Source organism: Dama dama, chromosome 14 (assembly GCF_033118175.1).
Source record: "Dama dama isolate Ldn47 chromosome 14, ASM3311817v1, whole genome shotgun sequence".
NCBI classification, from domain to species: domain Eukaryota; kingdom Metazoa; phylum Chordata; class Mammalia; order Artiodactyla; family Cervidae; genus Dama; species Dama dama.
Window position 1 is genome coordinate 4,799,797 of NC_083694.1, and position 21,576 is coordinate 4,821,372.

Genomic DNA, 21,576 nt, shown 5'->3' on the forward strand with positions numbered 1-21,576 from the left:
AATTTACTTTAATAGCCTCCAGACTGGACTCCCTACTTCTGAAAGTAAAAGTCCAGTCCATTCTCCATCCAGTTACCAGACTATTCTTTTTAAAAGTTAAACCAGATCACATGATTCTCTTGTTTGAACTCTCCAGTGACATCCACCCAAAAAAACTTAGTGACATCCTACTGTAAACTAAGAAGCCCTGTGCACTTCTTTCTGCTGGGCTTTCTAGCTTCATCCCGTTCCACTCTGATCACCAAATTCCAGCCACATGTGCCTTTTGTCTTTGTGACCCCATGGACTGTAGCCCACCAGGCTCCTCTGTCCATCAGAATTCTCTAGGCAAGAACACTGGAGTGAGTAGCCATGCCCTGGGATCTTATCAACCCTCGGATCGAACCCAGGCCTCCCACATTGCAGGCAGATTCTTTACCATCTGAGTCACCAGGGAAGCCCTAGTCTATCTCTAAGGCATAGCAAATCCACCCCTGATCTTAGGCTTCTGCCTAAAATGCTTTTACCCAGCACTTTACCTTGCTGACACCTTCTTATCCTTCAGCCATAACTCAAATGTCTACTCTTCATAGGTCTTCCTTAATCATCATACCTGAAGTTGTATGCCATCCGGTCTCTTCCTTTTCCCAGTCCATTACATTTTCATACATAACTCTATTTATTTCCTTTACATATCATCTGTTTATTTATAGTCTATCTCCCTCTATTTTTATATAAATTCTATGAAGGTGAAAACCTTGTGTCTAGTGTTCACTGATGCATATTCTCTACTTAAGACAGTAGCTTGGTTAATATGCACACTGGTCATTCAAAAATTATCAAATAGTAAGGAAACCCAGTGTTTTGATATTTGATCATAATAATTCTCATTATCTATAATATTTTCTCCTCCTACCTGCTATCTGTCTTAAATTTCAGGTTTACTTTTACTATCCTATATATTTGTTCTCTATTCATTTCAAATGGACTTCTAAACCAGTTCAGGTAAATCTCCTTAAACACAAATAAAAAATTAAATATATTTTTGTTCTTTAGAAACTCTTTGCATACTTAGTTTTAACATGGTTTATGTGATGCATATGTCAATATTTTGTCACTATCTTCTATTTTAGATCCTGTCATTATTCATATTGATGTTTAGTCCTGATTTTAAAAAGATGTGAAGAGGATCCAACTTAAGAAAATGTTACTTAATGGTTTATAGATAACATTCCCTTTTCTTGTGTGGAAAACATGATTTTGGAATTTCTCTCCTCTGACCTGGGATTTTGATAATTTCATTACAAATAAGAGCTGAAAAGTGAAAGTGTTATTTGCTCAGTCAAGTCTGACTCTTTGCAACCCCATAGACTGTAGCACACCAGGCCCCTCTGTCCATGGAATTTTTCAGGCAAGAATACTGGAGTGGGCTGCCATTCCTTTCTCCAGGGGATCTTCCCAGCCCAGGGATCGACCCTAGGTCTCCTGCATTGCAGGCAGATCCTTTATGATCTGAGCCACAAGGGAAGCCCTACTAATAAGAGTTGGTGTCCCCCAAAAGAGACAAAGTTCCCAAGTCTCTTTGAAGATAAGAATTTCCTAATATTTCTCATCCAGAAAGTATGATTCTTACTTAATTTCACCCCCAAATGTCATGTTATAAAGTAACATCTACATTTTGCTTCTCCAAGATCTTTGTTGCATCTTAGTCCATGTCATCACTACTAAATAAATCTTGTAAATTCAAATAGGTTTTCAGCTTGTGGAATTATTTAGGGTTGTTTTTATTCACACTGGATACATATAGGTAGGTTAAGTCATTGATTAGGGTGAATTGATACAAATAATGACAGGGTTGTGAAGTTGGTCTTCATTGAGGTCAAACCCTGACTTTCCCCATAGAGTCTTGCTGTTTTGCAAAAGTATGTGCTTGAAGACATTTGTAGGTGTTAATGGAGGAAAACAGAGGAGTTGAGAAAAGAAACAAGAGACCTACAGTGTGACATGGGTCCCAGCAGTAAAGGCTATTCTTAGATTCTGTCGACCAGTTCAGTCACTCAGTCATGTCTGACTCTTTGTGACCCCATGGACTGCAGCTTGCCAAGCTGCCCTGTCCATCACCAACTCCCAGGGCTTGCTCAAACTTATGTCCACTGAGTTGGTGATGCCATGCAACCATCTCATCCTCTGTTATCCTCTTCTCCTCCTGTCTTCAATCTTCCTCAGCCCCAGGGTCTTTTCCAAAGAGTTGTTTCTTCCTATCAGGTGGCCAAAGTATTGGAGCTTCAGCTTCAGCATCAGTCCTTCCGATGAATATTCAGGACTGATTTCCTTTAGGATGGACTGGTTGGATCTTCTTGCAGTACAAGGGATTCTCAAGTGTCTTCTCCAATATCACAGTTCAAAAGCATCAATTCTTCAGCACTCAGCTATCTTTATAGTCCAACTCTCACATCCACACATAACTACTGGAAAAACCATAGCTTTGACTATACAGAACTTTGTCAGCAAAGTAATGTCTCTGCTTTTTAATATGCTATCTAGGTTAGTCAGAGTTTTTCTTCCAAGGAGCAAGTGTCTTTTAATTTCATGGCTGCAGTCATCATCAGCAGTGATTTTGGAGCCCAAGGAAATAAAGTCTCTCACTGTTTCCATTGTTTCCCCATCTATTTGTCATGAAGTGATGGGACCAGATACCATGATCTTCATTTTTTGAATGTTGAGCTTTAAGCCAACTTTTTCACTCTCCTCTTTCACTTTCATCAAGAGGCTCTTTACTTCCTCTTCACTTTCTGCCATAAAGGTGGTGTCATCTGCATACCTGAGGTTATTGATATTTCTCCCAGCAATCTTGATTCCAGCTTGTGCTTCATCCAGCCCAGCATTTTGCATGATGAACTCTGCATATAAGTTAAATAGGCAGGGTAACTTTATACAGCATTGACATATTCCTTTCCCATTTTGGAACCAGTTGGTTTTTCCATGTCCTGTTCTAACTGCTGCTTCTTGACCTGCATACAGATTTCTCAAGAGACAGGTAAAGTGGTCTGGGATTCCCATTTCTTTAAGAATTTTCCACAGTTTATTGTGATCCACACAGTCAAATGTTTTGACAGTCAATAAAGCAAAAGTAGATGTTTTTCTGGAACTCTCTTGCTTTTTCTATGATCCAACGGATGTTGGCAATTTGATCTCTTGTTCCCTTCCTCCTAAATCCAGCTTGAATATCTGGAAGTTCTTGGTTCAGGTACTGTTGAAGCCTGGCTTGGAGAATTTTGAGCATTACTTTGCTAGGGTGTGAGATGAATGCAACTGTGTGGTAGCGTGAACCTACTTTGGCATTGCCTTTTTTTGGAATTGGAGTGAAAACTGACCTTTTCCAGTCCTGTGGCCACTGCTGAGTTTTCCAAATTTGCTGGCATACTGAGTGCAGCACTTTCACAGCATCGTCTTTCAGGATTTGAAATAGCTCAACTGGAATTCCATCACTTCCACTAGCTTGGTTTGTAGTGATGCTTTCTAAGGCCCACTTGACTTCTGAATCCAGGATGTCTGTCTCTAGGTGAGTGATCACACCATTGTGGTTATCTGGGTCACTAAGATCTTTTTTGTGTAGTTCTACTGTGTATTCTTGCCACCTCTTCTTCATATCTTCTGCTTCTGTTAGGTCTATACAATTTCTGTCCTTTATTTTGCCCATCTTTGCATGAAATTTTCCCTTGGTATCTCTCATTTTCTTGAAGCAATATCTAGTCTTCCCATTCTGTTGTTTTCCTTTATTTCTTTGCATCGATCACTTTGGAAGGCTTTCTTATCTCTCCTTGGTATTCTTTGAAACTCTGCATACAAATGAGTACATCTTTCCTTTTCTCCCTTGCTTTTCACTTTTTTTTCTTCTCTCAGCTATTTGTAAGGCCTCCTCAGGCAACCATTTTGCCTTTTTGCATTTCTTTTTCTTGGGGATGGTCTCAATCACTGCCTCCTGTACAACGTCACGAACCTCTGTCCATAGTTCTTCAGGGATTCTATCACATCTAATCCTTTGAGTATATTTGTCACTTCCACTGTATAATCATAAGGGATTTGATTTAGGTCATACCTGAATGGTCTAGTGGTTTTCCCTACTTTCTTCAATTTAAGTCTGAATTTTGTAATAAGGAATTCATGATCTGAGTCACAATCAGTTCCCTGTTTTTTTTTTGCTGAGTGTGTAGAACTTCCCCATCTTCAGCTGCAAAGAGTATAATCTAATTTCAGTATTGACCATCTGGTGATGTCCATGTGTAGTATCATTTCTTGTGTTGTTGGAAGAAGGTGTTTGCTATGACCAATGCATTCTCTTGGCAAAACTCTGTTAGCCTTTGCCCTTTCATTTTGTACTCCAAGGCCAAATTTGCCTGTTACTCCAAGTATCTCTTGACTTCCTACTTCTGCATTTCAGTCCCCTATGATGAAAAGGGCATCTTTTTTTTTTTTTGGTGTTAGTTCCGGAAGATCTTGTAGGTTACCATAGAACCATTTAACTTCAGCTTCTTCAGCATTAGTAGTTGGGGATTACTTGAATTACTGTGGTATTGAATGGTTTGCCTTGGAAATGAACAGAGACTATTCTGTCATTTTTGAGATTGCACCCAAGTACTGCATTTCAGAGTGTTTTGTTGACTGTGAGGGTGACTCCATGTCTTCTAAGGGATTCTTGCCCACAGTAGTAAATATAATGGTCATCTGAATAAAATTCTCCCATTCCAGGGCACTTTAGTTCACTGATTTCTAAAATGTCAATGTTCACTCTTGCCATCTCCTGTTTGATCACTTTCAATTTTCCTTAATTCATGGACCTAAGATTCTAGGTTCTTGTGCAATATCGTTCTTCACAGCATCAGACTTTACTTCTGTCACCAGGCATGTCCCCAACTAGGTGGGCCTTTTGCTTTGACACAGTCTCTTCATTTCTTTTGGATTTATTTCCCCACTCTTCTCCAGTAGCATATTGGACACCTACTGACTTAGGGATTTCAGCTTTCAGTGTCTTATCTTTTTGCCTTTTCAATGCTCTTTATGGACTTCTCAAGGCAAGAATCCTGACGTGGTTTGCCATTCCCTTTTCCAGTGGACAACGTTTTGTAAGAACTCTCCCCATGCCCTACACGGCCTGGCTCATAGTTTCCTTGAGTTGGACAAGGCTGTGGTCCATGTGGACAGCTGGGTTAGTTTTCTGTGACTGTGGTTTTTATTCTGTCTGCCCTCTGAGGGATAAGGAGGAGAGGCTTATGGAAGCTTCCTGATGGGGGAGACTGACTGTGTGGGAAACTGGGTCTTGTTCAGATGGGTGGGGCCATGCTCAGTAAATCTTTAATCCAATTATCTGTGCATGGGCAGGGCTGTGTTCCCTGCTGTTGCTTGGCCCATGCCTCCACCAGAGACTCCTGTCTATAGGACTCCACCAATAGAAGTGTTGGCCACAAAAAGGCTGGATCCAGCTATAACCTTGGGAGTGCGGTGTTTCTCTCTGTGTCAGTCAGCCCATGTTTGTTCTTTGACTTGCACCTGTAACTATTTCAGATTTGTTTGAAAAAGGACATTTATAGATTTGATATTCAAATATACCATCATTCTGGAGTTGAAACTTGAACTGTCTTTCATATCTAGAAAAATTATTTTCAAGGTACATTCTTAAGCATCAGGGCATTACAGTTTTTTTTTGTTTTTTTTTTTTTCCCTCATCTCCTAGAATAAGATTTGTTTCTTCTTCATCATCATTATCACAATTACTTTAAGTCACAGGGACATATCTTGAAACAACTATCTCCTTTTATCTGGTACCCATGAGAAAGTATTTACTAAATGCTTTAGGGGGCATATTACTCCATTAGGTTAATGGAAAAAATAATGAAGATTAAAAAAAAATCCTATTTTCTCCTTGCTAGGACCTAAAGGTTTAAAGATTAAAATAGGAATGTTAATTCATAAAAATAATTTTGGAGGTTTTTGCATAAGATGAGCTTACAAGATCTGATTTACTTGATATACTTGTTTCCTGTGATATTGCAGAAAAGTTTTTATACCGTTTTAGTTTTTATTTATGAGATTTTATAAAGGTGGAACTCCAGGGTCTTTATGGAATTTTATTAAAATATCATTTTCTTCAGCTCTTCTTCTGAAGTCTGTCATAAAAAGTCTTTGAACTCCTGAGCTTGTTTCTCTGCATATGCATTCATCCTGTAAGATACATTTTCTTTGCTACTGCTAAGTCACTTCAGTCGTGTCCGACTCTGTGCGACCCCATCCCTGGGATTCTCCAGGCAAAAACACTGGAGTGGGTTGCCTTTTCCTTCTCCAATGCATAAAAGTGAAAAGTGAAAGTGAAGTCACTCAGTCATGGCCGGCTCTTCGCAACCCCATGGACTGCAGCCTACCAGGCTCCTCCGTCCATGGGATTTTCCAGGCAAGATTACTGGAGTGGGGTGCCATTGCCTTCTCTACATTTTCTTTGCCCCCCCTCCCAAATATCTACATATTAGATTTAATTTCTAAAGATCAAATTTGTCATTGTAACTGGTGACCACACAGAAGCACAGTAGAGATTTTAGCCTCTCTTAGTTTTGATATTCCTGTGATCTTTGTCTCTAGGTCAGTGTAAATCCCTGCCAAGGTATCCTTTTGCTAAACCTAAAATTCAGAGTGATCAGTCTGAGTTTGCTGTTGGCGAAACTTGGGAATATGAATGCCTTCCTGGGTATTTCAAGAAGTCATTCATTGTCACCTGCCTAAAGACCTCCAAGTGGTCAAATGCTCAGCAAGTCTGTAAACGTGAGTAATCTGTAATAGAAGAATCTTTGAGTCTATAGCATGTCTCTATGGGCTAACCTGTAATTTTCAAGATAAAAGATAAGAAAATTAGTCAGTAATCTCAAATGAATGGGTTCCTAGGTTCTCCATGTTTTCTTTTACTCCTAAGGGTATTAGATATTGGGTATTGGAGTTAAATCATCACAGCTGGCCAACTCTGTTTATCCTATAATCTCCACGACTTTGTTCTATGGTCTGTGTACTATGTTACAGTGATCTTACAAGTTAATATATTAGTATATACTTATATATATATAAGTATAAACTAATATTAGTTTCACCTCAATCTTACCCAGTTCAATTCAAGAAATATATTTGAATAATCACTAGGTATAAAGCATTAAGCTAGATGGTGGAGTTGGGGAGAGATATATAAATTAATTTGCTAGTCTCTGTCTTTGCGGAATACCTATATTATTTGTAGAGACTGGCTTTTAAGCTAACACTGTACTATGGTATAATTTCTTATATCTATAGAGATAAAATTATATGACATCACAGAGAAGTAAATAATAAGTGCTATCTAGGAGATCAGGGAAATCTGGGCATTGCAGACAGAAAAAACAGCATATGTCAACATATAAAGATATGGAAGAACATGATGTCTTTGGAAAATAGAAAATAGAAAAAAAATTATGGTTGGAACATAAGGTTCATGGTGAGAAATAGTAGATGGTGAGGACTGGATGTTAACTGTGGTGGGCCACACATTCTTTTCCAATGAATATTGGTAAGTGACTGTAAGTTTTTGAATGTGGGGAGTAGCATGACTGCATTTGTGATTCTGAATGATAATGTGTGCAGTGGCGTAAAACATGTACTGGACCAGTGGCAACCAGCATTAGAGAGGTCAATTTTATTACTCAGTGATCTAATGAGAGATTTTAGCAGTAGCAAAATAATTGGTTTGGAAAGAGATTTCTGTAATCTAGTCATGAAAACTTGATGATCAGTTGAATTAAGGACAGGTGGTAAATAATGAGTTACAGAAAGGAAATGATAACTTTTTATTTTTTTAAGCTACAAGACTTGGTAGATGTTGCCATCAACTGACAGAGTATAAAAGGGGGAAGTAGAGACTATAAATTATGGTTGACCACAAATAATATTTTCATCCATGCTTAGAAATATAGGCTACATGTTTTAAACAAATAGTGTTATGGAGTTGAAAGATAGAAGTTTTCTAAATGTCCAAAATTTCTTTGCATAAGCATGAGTAGGCTACTCAGCAAGTCCAGTCAGATTGGAATTTAATAAAAGCAGAAAAAAATCCCCAAAATCCCAATTCCAAATTTTTTTCTGTTTTGTTCTCGCTTGTAGGTAAACCATGTTCGGTTCCTAGAGAACTCCTCCATGGCTCTGTCCACACACCTCAGGGTATCATGTTTGGGGCCAGAATTACATTTTCATGTGACAATGGGTGAGTTGGCAGGAGACATCTCCAGAGTACATGGATATTAGAACAGTAGTTTCAATGGAAATCATTTGTCTTCCAAAAAGAAAGATATGAGTAATTGCCACCTACCCTTAAAAATAGATAAATAAAAGAATCACCTCTCTGATATGCTCCAGAGAGAACTGTTTAGGATGACCCACTAGAGAGGATCCCTAGAAGAGAAAAAATTTGTGCTACTTCTCTTCCAATTTTAAATCTTCAGTGTTAGTGACCAGGAGGTCAAATTTCACTTGTGTTTAGATTGTTGAATCTTATGTATGTGTCCATAGTCTTTCACCATTACTTTCACCATGATATTCTATTCTTTGCCATTCTTTCAGTGGGAAAAGAGCTAAGCTTTTCTAAAACGTCCAGCTGGGAGATGATCACTCATCTCTTTATCTTTAGATATCGACTCATTGGTGGCTCATCTGCTACATGTGTTTTCTTAGACAATACTGTAACCTGGGATACGGACCTACCCCTTTGTGAATGTGAGTAGAATTTTCCCTCTTGTCCCCCTCTAGAGGGAAAGTGGGCGTCTACACATCAAAATAAGTACCCAGGAAAGTTACACTTGTTCTGAGCAGATCTGGACATAAATCTGTGATTTATCTTCTTCCATGCCCCCGACCCCACTACCCTTTCTTTTGCTACTGTACCTTGGTGGTAAGTTAGTTCACAGTGAATAAGTGCTCAAGTCTAAAATATGCCACAAGACTCCACACTGCCAGCTTAAATCCATGCAGAGTGTATGGCACTGTAAGTACCTTCTGTAAGAGTTTCTCTGTATTCTGGGGGTGAGAACTGGTGACTACGTCATATTTAGGGGGTTTTATTAGGCCAGTTCCATGTATCTTCCTACCTTGCTACTTTTCATTTAGAACCATCTTTGAGATGAGCTTACAGAATCTCAGCAATATGGGTTAATTGTAGGTGAAGTGGAAGTTTGGTTTGCAAGAGTTACAACAAAATTCCCAGAAGATTTTTTTTCTTTTTAATTCGAGGCTAATTACTTTACAATATTGTAGTGGTTTTGCCATACATTGACTTGAATCCACCACGGGTGTACATGTGTTCCCCATCCTGAACCCCCTCCCACCTCCCTCCCCATCCCATCCCTCTGGGTCATCCCAGTGCACCAGCCCCAAGCACCCTGTCTCATGCATCGAACCTGGACTGGTGATCTGTTTCACATATGATAATATACATGTTTCAATGCTGTTCTCTCAAATCATCCCACTCTCGCCTTCTCCCGTAGAGTCCAAAAGACTGTTGTATACATCTGTGTCTCTTTTGCTGTCTCGCATATAGGGTCATCGTTACCATCTTTCTAAATTCCGTATATATGTGTTAGTATACTGTATTGGTGTTTTTCTTTCTGATTTACTTCACTCTGTATAATAGGCTCCAGTTTCATCCACCTCATTAGAACTGATTCAAATGAATTCTTTTTAATGGCTGAGTAATATTCCAAGGTGTATATGTACCACAGCTTTCTTATCCACTCATCTGCTGGTGGACATCTAGGTTGCTTCCATGTCCTGGCTATTATAAACAGTGCTGCGATGAACACTGGGGTGCACGTGTCTCTTTCAATTCTGGTTTCCTCGGTGTGTATGCCCAGCAGTAGGGTTTCTCAGTCATATGGCAGTTCTATTTCCAGATTTTTAAGGAATCTCCACACTGTTCTCCAGAGTGGCTGTACTAGTTTGCATTCCCACCAACAGTGTAAGGGGGTTCCCTTTTCTCCGCACCCTCTCCAACATTTATTGTTTGTAGACTGTTTGACAGCAGTCATCCTGACTGGCGTGTAATGGTACCTCATTGTGGTTTTGATTTGCATTTCTCTGATAATGAGTGATGTTGAGCATCTTTTCATGTGTTTGTTGCAGAAGATATAACATTTAAATGTCTTCTCTCTTTTCCTACCTACCACACCACCAAAGCTATTCCTTGTGAGCCACCCCCAGCCATCTTAAATGGAGACTTTTACAGCAGCAATAGAGACTATTTTTACTATGGAATGGTGGTTACTTATCAGTGCCATGTTGGACAGAATGGGAAAAAGCTGTTTGACCTCGTGGGTGAAAAGTCAATATATTGCACCAGCAAAGATAATCAAGTTGGCATCTGGAACAGCCCTGCCCCTCAGTGTATTCCTGTAGTCAAATGCCCAATTCCAGAAGTTGAAAATGGAATTATGGAATCTGGATTTAGGCATTCATTTTCCTTAAATGATTCTGTGATGTTTAAGTGTAAGCCTGGCTTTACCATGAAAGGCAGCAACACAGTACGGTGCCAACCAAACAGCAAATGGAATCCTCCACTGCCAAAGTGCTTCAAGGGTGAGTTGGGCTGCAACTTTGGGGATGTAGAAATAAAATGAGATTTTGGGAGAGATAGATGTAGGATACCTATGAGACAAGGTGGTAAAGACAGTGTGTGTTGTTGGATATCCTGGTTAAAGAATTTAAAAGTAGCTAGGCAAAGATTCATAAATTTTCTAAAATATATTTATTATAATACTACATACATATAGATCTACAAAATCTTTTCTACTATGCTTGATAAAGGCTTGAGAAAGAAAAGCAGCAATAACAACAAAAAAGAGATGGAGAAATTGGAAAACGTAAACTAAGTGAAATGGGAGCACTGAATTTGAAATAGAAAAGGTGCATCAAACTAGATAAAAGTAAGAGATCATCATATAGTCCAGTTGTTTTTAAACATATCTGCTCATTAGAAACACACCTGGAGCTCTGGAGAGAAAAGTAGCAATATGTGGACATTTTTATTTAAAAAATATCCAAAATAATTCTGCTATGTATCTGGATTTTAAAAAGTAAATTCAAGTTTTTCTATTAAATAGCAGTTTTAGTGATATAGAATTCTGTTATTTTCTGTTGATCAATCATGATACAGTGGTATTAAGTGAATAATAGTTGCATAATCACAATAGTAAAAGATGTTTATCAGTTTTCACAATCAATAGCTAGACAAAATTAAAAGGTAATTATAATTATAATGGAAACATGATTGACCTAACAACATAAAATAATTACATACGATTTGGGGGGTTAAATAGGGTGATGTGGTAAATGGGGAAAAAAAGAATTTAAAAGTAAACTTTGAAAGTAGTACCTAAATGTTGAAGAGATGAGAAGTTTACTATATTCTGGGACATAGCTAGATATACATTAATTTAGGGGAAATCAGAAGACACTAAAAAAAAAAAAAAAAGCAGATAGTACCAGAGCTGATGATCAAAGATTTTTATATGATTAAATTAAAATTTATATGATTAAAATTTTATATGATTAAAATTAAAATTATATATGGTTAGATTTTATTTAAATGAGGATAAAATTAACTCTTAATCCCATTAGCCAGGCCAGGGGGGAAACTTGACTGATGAGAATTTGATTCAAATTACTGTAGGTTTTATACATTCTTCTATTGAAAAATGTAGCCTTTATGGAATAAGGTTAGAATTAAGATTGAGTCACTTCCCCCATTCCCCCTCTTTCCCCTACTTTTATTGAGAAATGCCCGACTTAGTAAAAACCTGGCACCATTGGGAGTTCCTTCCCCAAGACTTAGACACTTCATCAGTGGTGTGGGGACCAGGAAGAAAGAGATTTTGGTGGGGGAAAAAAAAAAAAAAAAGGCATTATAATAGTTTGGTTCCTTTGGCTAGAGTATTAGTGAGAGGATATCTATCCATTTAGGTAAAACAGGAACATGATGAAGAGGGGTCATATTTCCTGGCATAGATCAAGATTCCGAGGAGATAGATGCAAAGTTCATCATGTCTAAAATATGTAGCATATGATAGCCCCACTCTGTCTCACCCAAAAGAGGAGGGCTGACATGACCACCTTCATCCAACTCCTGCCAACCCTAAATTGACTTAGGTTGTAGAGAAGAAAGTTCTTATTTTAGAAATAACAGGCCTCTGGTCCTGTTCTCTTCTCAGGGTGTCTACCACCTCCACATACCCTCCATGGTAACTATGACCAACTGGATGAGGAATTCTTTGCAGTTGGGCAGGAGGTGTTCTACAGCTGTGAGCCTGGCTACACTCTCATTGGAACTAACCCTATACGGTGTACATCCTTGGGAACGTGGAGCCATCTAGTACCCAAATGTGAAGGTGCATAAAGGTCTATTTCATCTCAAGGAAACTCATCTGTTTCCTGACTCTTCATGTGCCAGCCTTGTTTCCTTTCCCTAGTGAAATCATGTGATGACATTCCAAACCAACTTCTCAATGGCCGTGTGGTAACTCCTCCTAATTTCCAGCTTGGGGCAGAGGTTTCATTTGTTTGTGATAAAGGGTGAGTGCAAAGTGATCATCCATAGCTAGTCATGGCAAAGTGTGATCTTTAAAGACAGTTACATTTTTTTTGTCTCTGATTTTCTCTCTCCTTTTCTTTACCTTTTATCATCAAGAATTCTGTTATTAAGAGAATCCCATTTATTTTCTCCAAATGTGTGCATGGTCAGCCAGAGCTGGGAATTGTCCTTTCATCATTTGCAAAAGCAAAGATTAGGCTCAGAAATTAAGGTTTCTTTTATGGAGACTGAATAGATGTTGAGGGTTCAGTAAGAGGGGCTCTTTGAAGTGAGCTTAGAAAACAAAGTCTTTGATGTTTTCTTCATTAGGCACTAAGGTTGTTTCCTTCTAATGGTCAAGAAAATCTTAACATTTGGATGCTGAAGATTAAAGCAAGAACTCAAGAAAAGAACAGACCATCAGGACTGTTTACTCTGTGTTTTTAGCTGGTCAGATGTCTCCATGTAGCTTAGCTGATTCGCAATCTTGGACTTTTTCCTTAAGGAAAATTCTATGAAAATACAGCCCATTAATACCACACTCTTTAAAGAAGTATTTAGTTCCATGTAATGGAGAGTTGGTTTGTTCTGGTGATAATTCGCTGCCCCTTATTGTTTAAGGTTCCGGTTAAATGGCCAGTCTTCTAGTCAGTGCGTCTCAGAAGGAATGAGAGTATTCTGGAGTAATAAGTTTCCTGTCTGTGAACGTGAGTAGAAAGCAAAAATAATCAAGTGTGGATCGTGCCTCTTGATTTTTGGTGTGTTCTCATGCATTTATCAGTTATAAAATCTTATCAACATATATGCTTCGAACATATATATGCCAGTCTTCTGTATGTTCTAGAATGCAGGCCAAAACTAAATTTATTCAGTTGACTACAAATGGTGTTGAGTATTCTGTGTGTATAAGGATAAAGGCTCTCAAAAGTTACTCCTGCTGAAAATGAATAGCACTGATGCATTGACATGGTTATGCCACTTCCTCATCTGATGAGCAAGTCTTGGAGCTAAGTGGAGATCAACCACAAGTTTCAGAGGTTGGCAGTTTTTCCTTTATTCTGAGACTCACTCAGGAAAAGTGTACATATACTAACACAGCTATAAACAATTAATATTCTTCATGCCCATTAGGACAAGTAAATAAAAGATATTATTTGAAACCATTTCCTGTGGCTTCTTCAAAGGAGACAAGCATTAAAAGAAGACAATTGACTTGCTGTGAGGATGCAGGATCTTTTGTAACAGGACAGAATGTGGTCTCTATACTTGTAGCCCCAGTTGTGTTTGAAATAGGTGTTGCATAATTAGCATGCTCCAGGTATTGTACTTGCCCTTTTCAGCTACTTTTATCTTACTGGATTAGGAAACTGAGGCTTAAAGAGGGCGAGACTTGCCTAAGGTCACGCAGCTATTGAATGGTGGGGATTTGAAACCAGGCCTATTGAGCCCAAATTATACACTTGTGATTAGTATGTCATTAACATTATTTTCATGTACTATTTACCTTTTGTTTCATTATTAAAGTTGATTAGACAGAGAACTATTTAATAAATTCTGTTTCATTGTTATTGTTTGGTCCTAATTGCTTTTTTTGCTAAAGATCAAGAGAAAGGTAAGAATTTAGCAGCTTAAGGATCAGTCTTACTGAGCTGTCAGAATGAGTATGAATAAGAAATAAATTATACAAACTTCTAATCTATTTCTGAAACAGTGACATGAGATATATTTGTATCTTTTATCTAAATTTGAATCTTATTTTCATGATCAGTGTGACCACATATTTTCTTTCCTACTTTTCAGGGATTTTTTGTGACCCCCCTCCTTCTATCAAAAATGGACGCAGTAGTTATCATTCTGGTCCTGTAGCCCTTAATGCTGTGGTGACCTACTCATGTCCCAGTGCCTTCCGCCTCATTGGAGAAAAACGTCTTTTTTGTATAAGTAAAGACAATGTGAATGGAATTTGGGATAAAGCTCCTCCTATCTGTGAATATTACAATAGAGATTCTGTTTGCTCTGAACCCATAGTACCAGGGGGATACCGAATTAAAACATCTAGACCACCCTTTAGACATGGTCATTCTGTGACATTTTCCTGTTATGCCAATTTCACCATGAAAGGAAATAAAACTGTTTGGTGCCAAGCAAATAGAACATGGGGTCCGACACCATTACCAATCTGTGAGAGTGGTGAGTAGAATGAAAATAAAATTGAATCAGGAGCTTGGAACCTTACATTTCTGTGCATGTTAAGTTTGGTATCATTCTGAAGGAAAAACAGTGTGAATGTGTAAATGGTAAGGGTGGAGGGAGGAAGCAAGGGAAAGGGTGAAAATTATAGTTTCCTGTTTTTTCTTAGTTGTAGAGGGATATAAATGTTCATTCATCAATAGAGCAAAGAATTTTAAAATATAATGGGAAAATCTAACTGAACACACCTAATAATTGAAAGGAATGTCTCACAACGATGGAGGCCAGAGTTAGTTTGGACTGTGGGAAGTGGATAGTTTAAACTGTCTATCTAGGGTATTGTCAAATGAAAGGAAATGTGGGATCTTAGAACAAAAACACACCAAATGGATTTAAAATTTATCTATAAGAGCTGTTAATGTAGTATGGCAGAAATGATCTGCCATTCCCTTTGACCTCTATAAATACTTTCTGAGTGACCCACACTATCTTCCAAACTCATCTCCTAAGCCATAACATTTCAAATCAAGTAACTTTGAAAATGGACATGAGTTTGAGCAAACTCCAGGAGACAGTGAAGGACAGGGAAGTCTGGTATGCTGCAGTCCATTGGGCTGCAAAGAGTTGGACATGACTTAGTGACTGAACAACAGCAACTTTGAGAATAGGAACTACTGTAAGCTCTTCCTTTACTTTTATTTTGTTTGACTTATGTTGCTTGAACTCTAAATCTGAATTTCAGTTATGTAATTATGGGAACTGGCAATATTTGACAAAAATTGTACTATCAAAATAAAGTAATCAAAATATGATTCTATCTATAAAATATAAAATCTTGGAGGCATTCTGAAGATAGTCACAAATGAGGTGACCATGGAAAACAGTTGTGTGTGTGTTTGATAGTCACTCAATCATGTCTGACTCTTTGAGACCCACAGATTGGAGTATGCCAGGCTCTTCTGTCCCTGGAATTCTCCAGGCAAGAACACTGGAGTGGGTTGCCATTCCCTTCTCCATGGGATCTTCCTGACCTAGGGATGGAACCCAAGTCTCCTGCATTGCAGGCAGACTATTTACCATCTGAGCCATCAGGGAAGCCTGGAAAACAATTAAGTCTTTATAAAAACTTAGATAGGCCTCTATGTATTGACATGGAAAGATATAGATTATTAAACAAATAAAGCAAGGCATTGAATAATATGTATTGAGCATCACACAAAGCAAAAACGTGTGTATAAAAAAATGTGTGTATATGTATCACATATAGGATAAAAAAATATATTACTGATATCTGGCAGGATAATCTTATAAATAACAGCATGCTACTTTTGGAGCATAGGGTAGAATGGGAGTATGAGTGAAAAATGGACTTTATTTTTTGGTAATTGAAGGTTTTCACATGGCAAATATAATTCATAAAGTGTAACTAAAAGATAATGTACTATTTACGGTATAAAATGGATATAATTAAACCACAACTGTTTAATCTTTAAAAGACTGAGTTGAAAATCAATAATGACTGTTTGCCATAGATCATGTATCATTTATTTGGATGTATGTACTAAATCAAAATACAGACTGTGAAGGAACTGTTATCTGATGACCTTTTTTCTGTCTGTGTAAAGATATCCCCGTGGAGTGTCCATCACCTCCCACAATTGCCAATGGGCATCACACAGGAGAGAGTGTTGCCTCCTTTGCCCCAGGATTGACTGTGACCTACAGTTGTGAACCTGGTTATTTAATTTTTGGAAAAAACACCATTCACTGTTTGTCTTTGGGAGACTGGAGTGATGCTGCTCCTACATGTAAAGGTACTCTAAATTGGCAATCATCTGTGTTAAGAATTTGGGCTATTACGTTACTTGCCATATTTTGCTCATCTTTGGCTTGTTTTCTTAGAGGCACTGTGTGAACCTCCACGACCATTTCTCAATGGGCAGATAAAGAGGCCCACTAGTTTTGGGGTTGGTGCAACTGTGAACTTTTCCTGTAATGAAGGGTGAGTGTCCAGAGGCCCAATGGGATTTCATACATTTGACTTATGTGTACATGGTGTGAACTGTGAAACTATGAGGGCCGATGGACAGCTTGAGGTTGTAAGAGATAATGTTGATAAAAAGAAGTTAGTGCCCACAAATTAAGTGAATTTATCTTGGATTTTTAATAGAGGCTTTCATTCTGCCTAATAATTCTGAATGACCTCCTTTGTCTCCAGGTATCGGTTACAAGGACCACTTTCTAGTCAGTGTGTAATTGTTGGACAGCGTACTTTTTGGACCAGGATGCCAACGTGTGAAGGTAAGTTGGGCAACTGTAGTTTGTAACTTGCTCCTTGGCCGGAGGTTCAGCAAGACACTGCATTCTCAGCTTAACTGAAAGTTTTTTGTCCAGGTGTTACTATATAGGATCTTATAGAACAAAGATCTCTTTTAGAGATCTTTGTCTTTTCATACTGTTCACGGGGTTCTCAAGGCAGGAGTACTGAAGTGGTTTGCCATTTCCTTCTCCAGTGGATCACATTTTTTCAGAACTCTCCACCATGACCACCCATCTTGGGTGGCTCTGCACAGCATGGCTCATAGTTTCATTGACTTGCACAGGCTGTGAAGAGATCTTTAGATTTTAAGGGATATATTCTTCACTGAAGCATCCTTGTATTATCTCTTTATCCTTTGCTTACTCAGGTAAAATAGGGTTCCTGAGCATTTCTTTCTCTGAAAGTTATGTACAATTGCCATCCAGGCCATGCACATAATGGAGATTATATACTCGGTAAAAGAAATAAAAGGATCAGCAAAGTAGATATATTCAGGAACAAAATTTTAGATCATACTTTCTGAATTATTTTGCTATAGCTGCTTTGACAGATTCATTACAGATTCAAACACTATTGTCCCTGAACCCGGGATGTGAGAGTGGCATCTAGAAACACCGGAGACATTCTTTGTTGATAGTACAGCTGTAATCTTGTCAACTCGCTCTCTAATTTTCTAGAAATTTTTTGCCCATCACCTCCTCCTGTACTCAATGGAAGACATACAGGCACCTCTTCAGTGATCTTTCCATATGGACACACAGTCAGCTACACCTGTGACCCGGGCCCAGAGAAAGGAGTGAGCTTCATCCTCATTGGGGAGAGGACTATCCATTGTACCACTGGCAGTCAGAAGACTGGGGCCTGGAGTGGGCCTGCCCCACGCTGTGAACTTTCTGTGTCTGAGGTTTGGTGTCCACCTCCTCAGATCCCAAGAGGCCAAATATCATCTGGGCAGAAAGATCGATATTCCTACAATGATACTGTGGTATTTGCTTGCGTGTTTGGCTTTACCATGAAGGGTAGCAAGGCAGTCCGATGTAATGCCCAAGGCACATGGGAACCATCAATACCAGTCTGTGAAAAGGGTGGGTATTCCAATGTTCGGAATAAATGCCACTGATTCCTTCTTTAGAAACATTAGAGAAGGTGTTACGGACTTCAGCAGGATCTTTTCCAGCTTCCAGTCCCCTCAGTTATACCAAGTATCAGTTTAGTTCAGTTACTCAGTCATGTCTGACTCTTTGTGACCCCCATGGACTGCATCATGCCAGGCCTCCCTGTCCATCACCAACTCCCAGAGCTTGCTGAAACTCATGTCCATTTGAGTCGGTGATGACATCTAACCATCTCATCCTCTGTCATCCCCTTCTCCTCCTGCCTTCAATCTTTCCCAGCATCAGCGTCTTTTCCAATGATTTAGCCCTTCACATCAGGTGGCCGAAGTATTGGAACTTCAGCATCAGTCCTTCCAATGAACATTCAAGACTGATTTCCTTTAGGATTTACTGGTTGGATCTCCTTGCAGTTCAAGGGATTCTCAAGAATCTTATCCAACACCACAGTCCAAAATCTTCAATTCTTTGGTGCTCAGTTTTCTTTATGGTCTGATTCTCACATCCATATGTGACTACTGGAAAAACCATAGCATTGTCTATACAGACCTTTGTCGACAAAGTAATGTCTCTGCTTTTTAATATGCTGTCTAGGTTGGTCATAGGTTTTCTTTCAAGGAGCAAGTGTCTTTTAATTTCATGACTGCAGTCACCGTCTGCAGCAATTTTGGAGCCCAAGAAAATAAAGTCCGTCACTGTTTCCATTGTTTTCCCATCCCTGGGTTGGGATCTTCCCACCTTGCAGGCAGATTCTTTACCATCTGAACCACCAGAGAAGCCCAAGAATACTGGAGTGGGTAGCCCATCCCTTCTCCAGGAGATCTTCCCAACCCAGGGATCGAACCAGGCTCTCCTGCATTGCAGGCGGATTCTTTACCAGCTGAGCCACCAGGGAAGCTCATCCACACCAGATATAGTGAATATAAGTTATGCAGAAGCCTTTAAAAACACTGTCTGCCATTCATTTTGTGGAAGTATCCTTGGCAGAAAAACATTAGGGGCTCACTAAGTTGTCCATTTCTTTAAAGAAAAAAAAAAAAAAAAAAAAAAACAAAACTGGGAAAGATGTTTTCTTGTCTTAACAGTGATTTCTTAAAAGAGACTTTAGGAAAATCCCACCCTACAGATAGATCAGAATCTCCCATTAAAAGCATACAAGAGGATTCCTAAAGGCAGGAAGAGACAGCAAATGGAGCACTCAGTTGGAATGGAAAACAATCTACAGCGGTCTAAATGCAGAAAAAACATAAAATGATAACTACTGATCTGAAGTTAGCAAAACTGGGCTGCCGGGTTATGTCTGTGTGTGCACCCGCTGCCAGAATGCAGCGGTAGCACTGATCAGTATCTTTGGCTCGCTTTTCTATGGTGTTCACATAAGAAAAATTTCTGCCTTTCTTTCAGATTGTCAAGCCCCTCCTAAAATCCTCCATGGGCGAAAGGAAGACAGACACAGGGTTCGCTTTGACCCTGGAACATCCATAAAATACAGTTGTGACCTTGGCTATGTGCTGGTGGGGGAAGAATCCATACGCTGTACCCCTGATGGAGTGTGGATACCCACTGCCCCCACATGCAAAGGTGCCAGGCTTTGAATTTTGATTTTTTTTTTAAATTTTTTGGTTTTGAGATGGCCTTCAGTTGATTTCTCATTCTCCTTTTTTTTTTTTTCAGTGGCAGAATGTGAACCTGTTGGAAAGCAAGTCTTTAAAAAACCCAAGAACCAATTCATTAGACCAGATGTTAACTCTTCTTGTGATGAAGGGTAAGGGAGGACTATCTCAGATTACACTAGGTACACTGCAAGCTCTGTGTTAAGAGTTTATCTCAAAGACCTTCTTCACGGGTCTGTGGAAGGCTGATCATTCTATTTTTTCATTAATGGAAACTATGCTGTTCAGTGGATGGGTTGTGCTGATGGTGGCTACGTTTTTGTTCCTGTAGTTGCCTGTCCTGAAAGTAATACCTGCTATTGAGCCAATAGCTCTTGCTTAGGCTAATGGTCCACAGATGACAAAATGTCTTGCCTCTTTGTCCCTAGGTACCGACTGGGTGAAAGTGTTTATCAGCAGTGTCAAGGCACAATTCCTTGGTTTATGGAAATTCGTCTTTGTAAAGGTGAGTAGGAAAATAACAGAGGATCTAGAATAATGTGAGACCAATGAATACGGATAACAGAGGATCTAGCTTCCTGTGAGATTTCTGTTTTAGCCATGTTATGGGATTATGAGTATTAGATTCCATTCTTTTCTCTCTGTTAATAGTTATATTTGCACAGTTTTGCTTTCTGTTGCCCCCTCTTTTTACTTAAAGCATAGCAATCACTTAATGTGAATGCATTTAGTTACTGATTCTCTTATGTGATGTGGGAGAATAATAGTAATGAGGTCAATAAGTATATGAACCGCCATCCTTAAGTTTGCGTATACTAGCTTAGTGGAGAGAAAGAGGACTGAGATGGGATCTGAACTCAGATTCTATTTCTATTTACTGACCTGGGGCAATTTATGTAACTTCTCTGAACTCACACCTCTTATCTGTAATGTTGCCATAAGATTGCAGACCTCAAAGTTGTTATAATTAAATGCTACTACCCTTACATTAAGGATGAGAATATTGCCTATCAAAAAGTAGATGTTCAATCAACAATAAAAATTCTTGACTAACCTACCATACCATCACAACCCAAAGACATGCCATCTCAAAAAACCTTAATTCTATTCTGCTGTGCTGTTTATTGACCTATTCAGTTCAGTTTAGTACAAAGTTGTATCCAACTCTTTGTGACTCCATGGACTGCAGCACGCCAAGCTGCCCTGTCCATCACCAGCTCCCAGAGCTTGCTCAAACACATGTCAGTTATGTAGGTGATGTCAACCAACCATCTCATCCTCTGGTGTCCCCTTCTCCTCCTGACTTCAGTCCTTCCAGCATCAGGGTCTTTTCCAGTGAGTCAGTTCTTTGCATCAGGTGGCCAAAGTATCAGAGCTTCAGCTTCAGAGCAGTCCTTCGAATGAATATTCAAGACTGATTTCCTTTAGGATTGACTGATTTGATCTCCTTGCAGTCCAAAGGACTCTCAAAAGTCTTCTCCAACACCACAGTTCAAAAGCACCAATTCTTCTGTGCTCTGCTTTCTTCATGGTCCAACTCTCACATCCACACATGACTACGGGAAAAACCATAGCTTTGACTCTCTCTTTCTCTCCTTAGTCACTCAGTCATGTCTGACTCTTGTGACCCCATGGACTGTAGCCTGCCAGGCTCCTCTGTCCATGGGATTCTCCAGGCAAGAATACTGGAGTGGGTTGCCATTTTATTCTCCAGGGTATCTTCCTGACCCAGGTATTGAA

The 21,576-nt window shown here is 39.1% G+C and overlaps 1 protein-coding gene across 4 annotated transcripts in view; it reads left to right on the top strand.

The window, feature by feature from the left end:
• Positions 1-21,576, top strand: part of CR2 (complement C3d receptor 2) — a 46,379-nt gene that overhangs the window by 4,846 nt on the left and 19,957 nt on the right. For 2 of the 4 annotated variants that reach the window (XM_061159980.1, XM_061159982.1), the window contains exons 2-16: positions 6,610-6,789; positions 8,149-8,248; positions 8,672-8,757; positions 10,213-10,611; positions 12,243-12,419; positions 12,501-12,603; positions 13,223-13,308; positions 14,402-14,791; positions 16,417-16,605; positions 16,694-16,793; positions 17,010-17,092; positions 17,789-18,196; positions 19,628-19,804; positions 19,898-19,988; positions 20,265-20,341. In XM_061159980.1, coding sequence (XP_061015963.1) covers positions 6,610-6,789; positions 8,149-8,248; positions 8,672-8,757; positions 10,213-10,611; positions 12,243-12,419; positions 12,501-12,603; positions 13,223-13,308; positions 14,402-14,791; positions 16,417-16,605; positions 16,694-16,793; positions 17,010-17,092; positions 17,789-18,196; positions 19,628-19,804; positions 19,898-19,988; positions 20,265-20,341 — 2,646 coding nt within the window. Of the gene's footprint in view, positions 1-6,609; positions 6,790-8,148; positions 8,249-8,604; positions 8,758-10,212; positions 10,612-12,242; positions 12,420-12,500; positions 12,604-13,222; positions 13,309-14,401; positions 14,792-16,416; positions 16,606-16,693; positions 16,794-17,009; positions 17,093-17,788; positions 18,197-19,627; positions 19,805-19,897; positions 19,989-20,264; positions 20,342-21,576 lie in introns of those variants that run through there. The other 2 variants (XM_061159981.1, XM_061159983.1) reach the window with 2 other exon arrangements.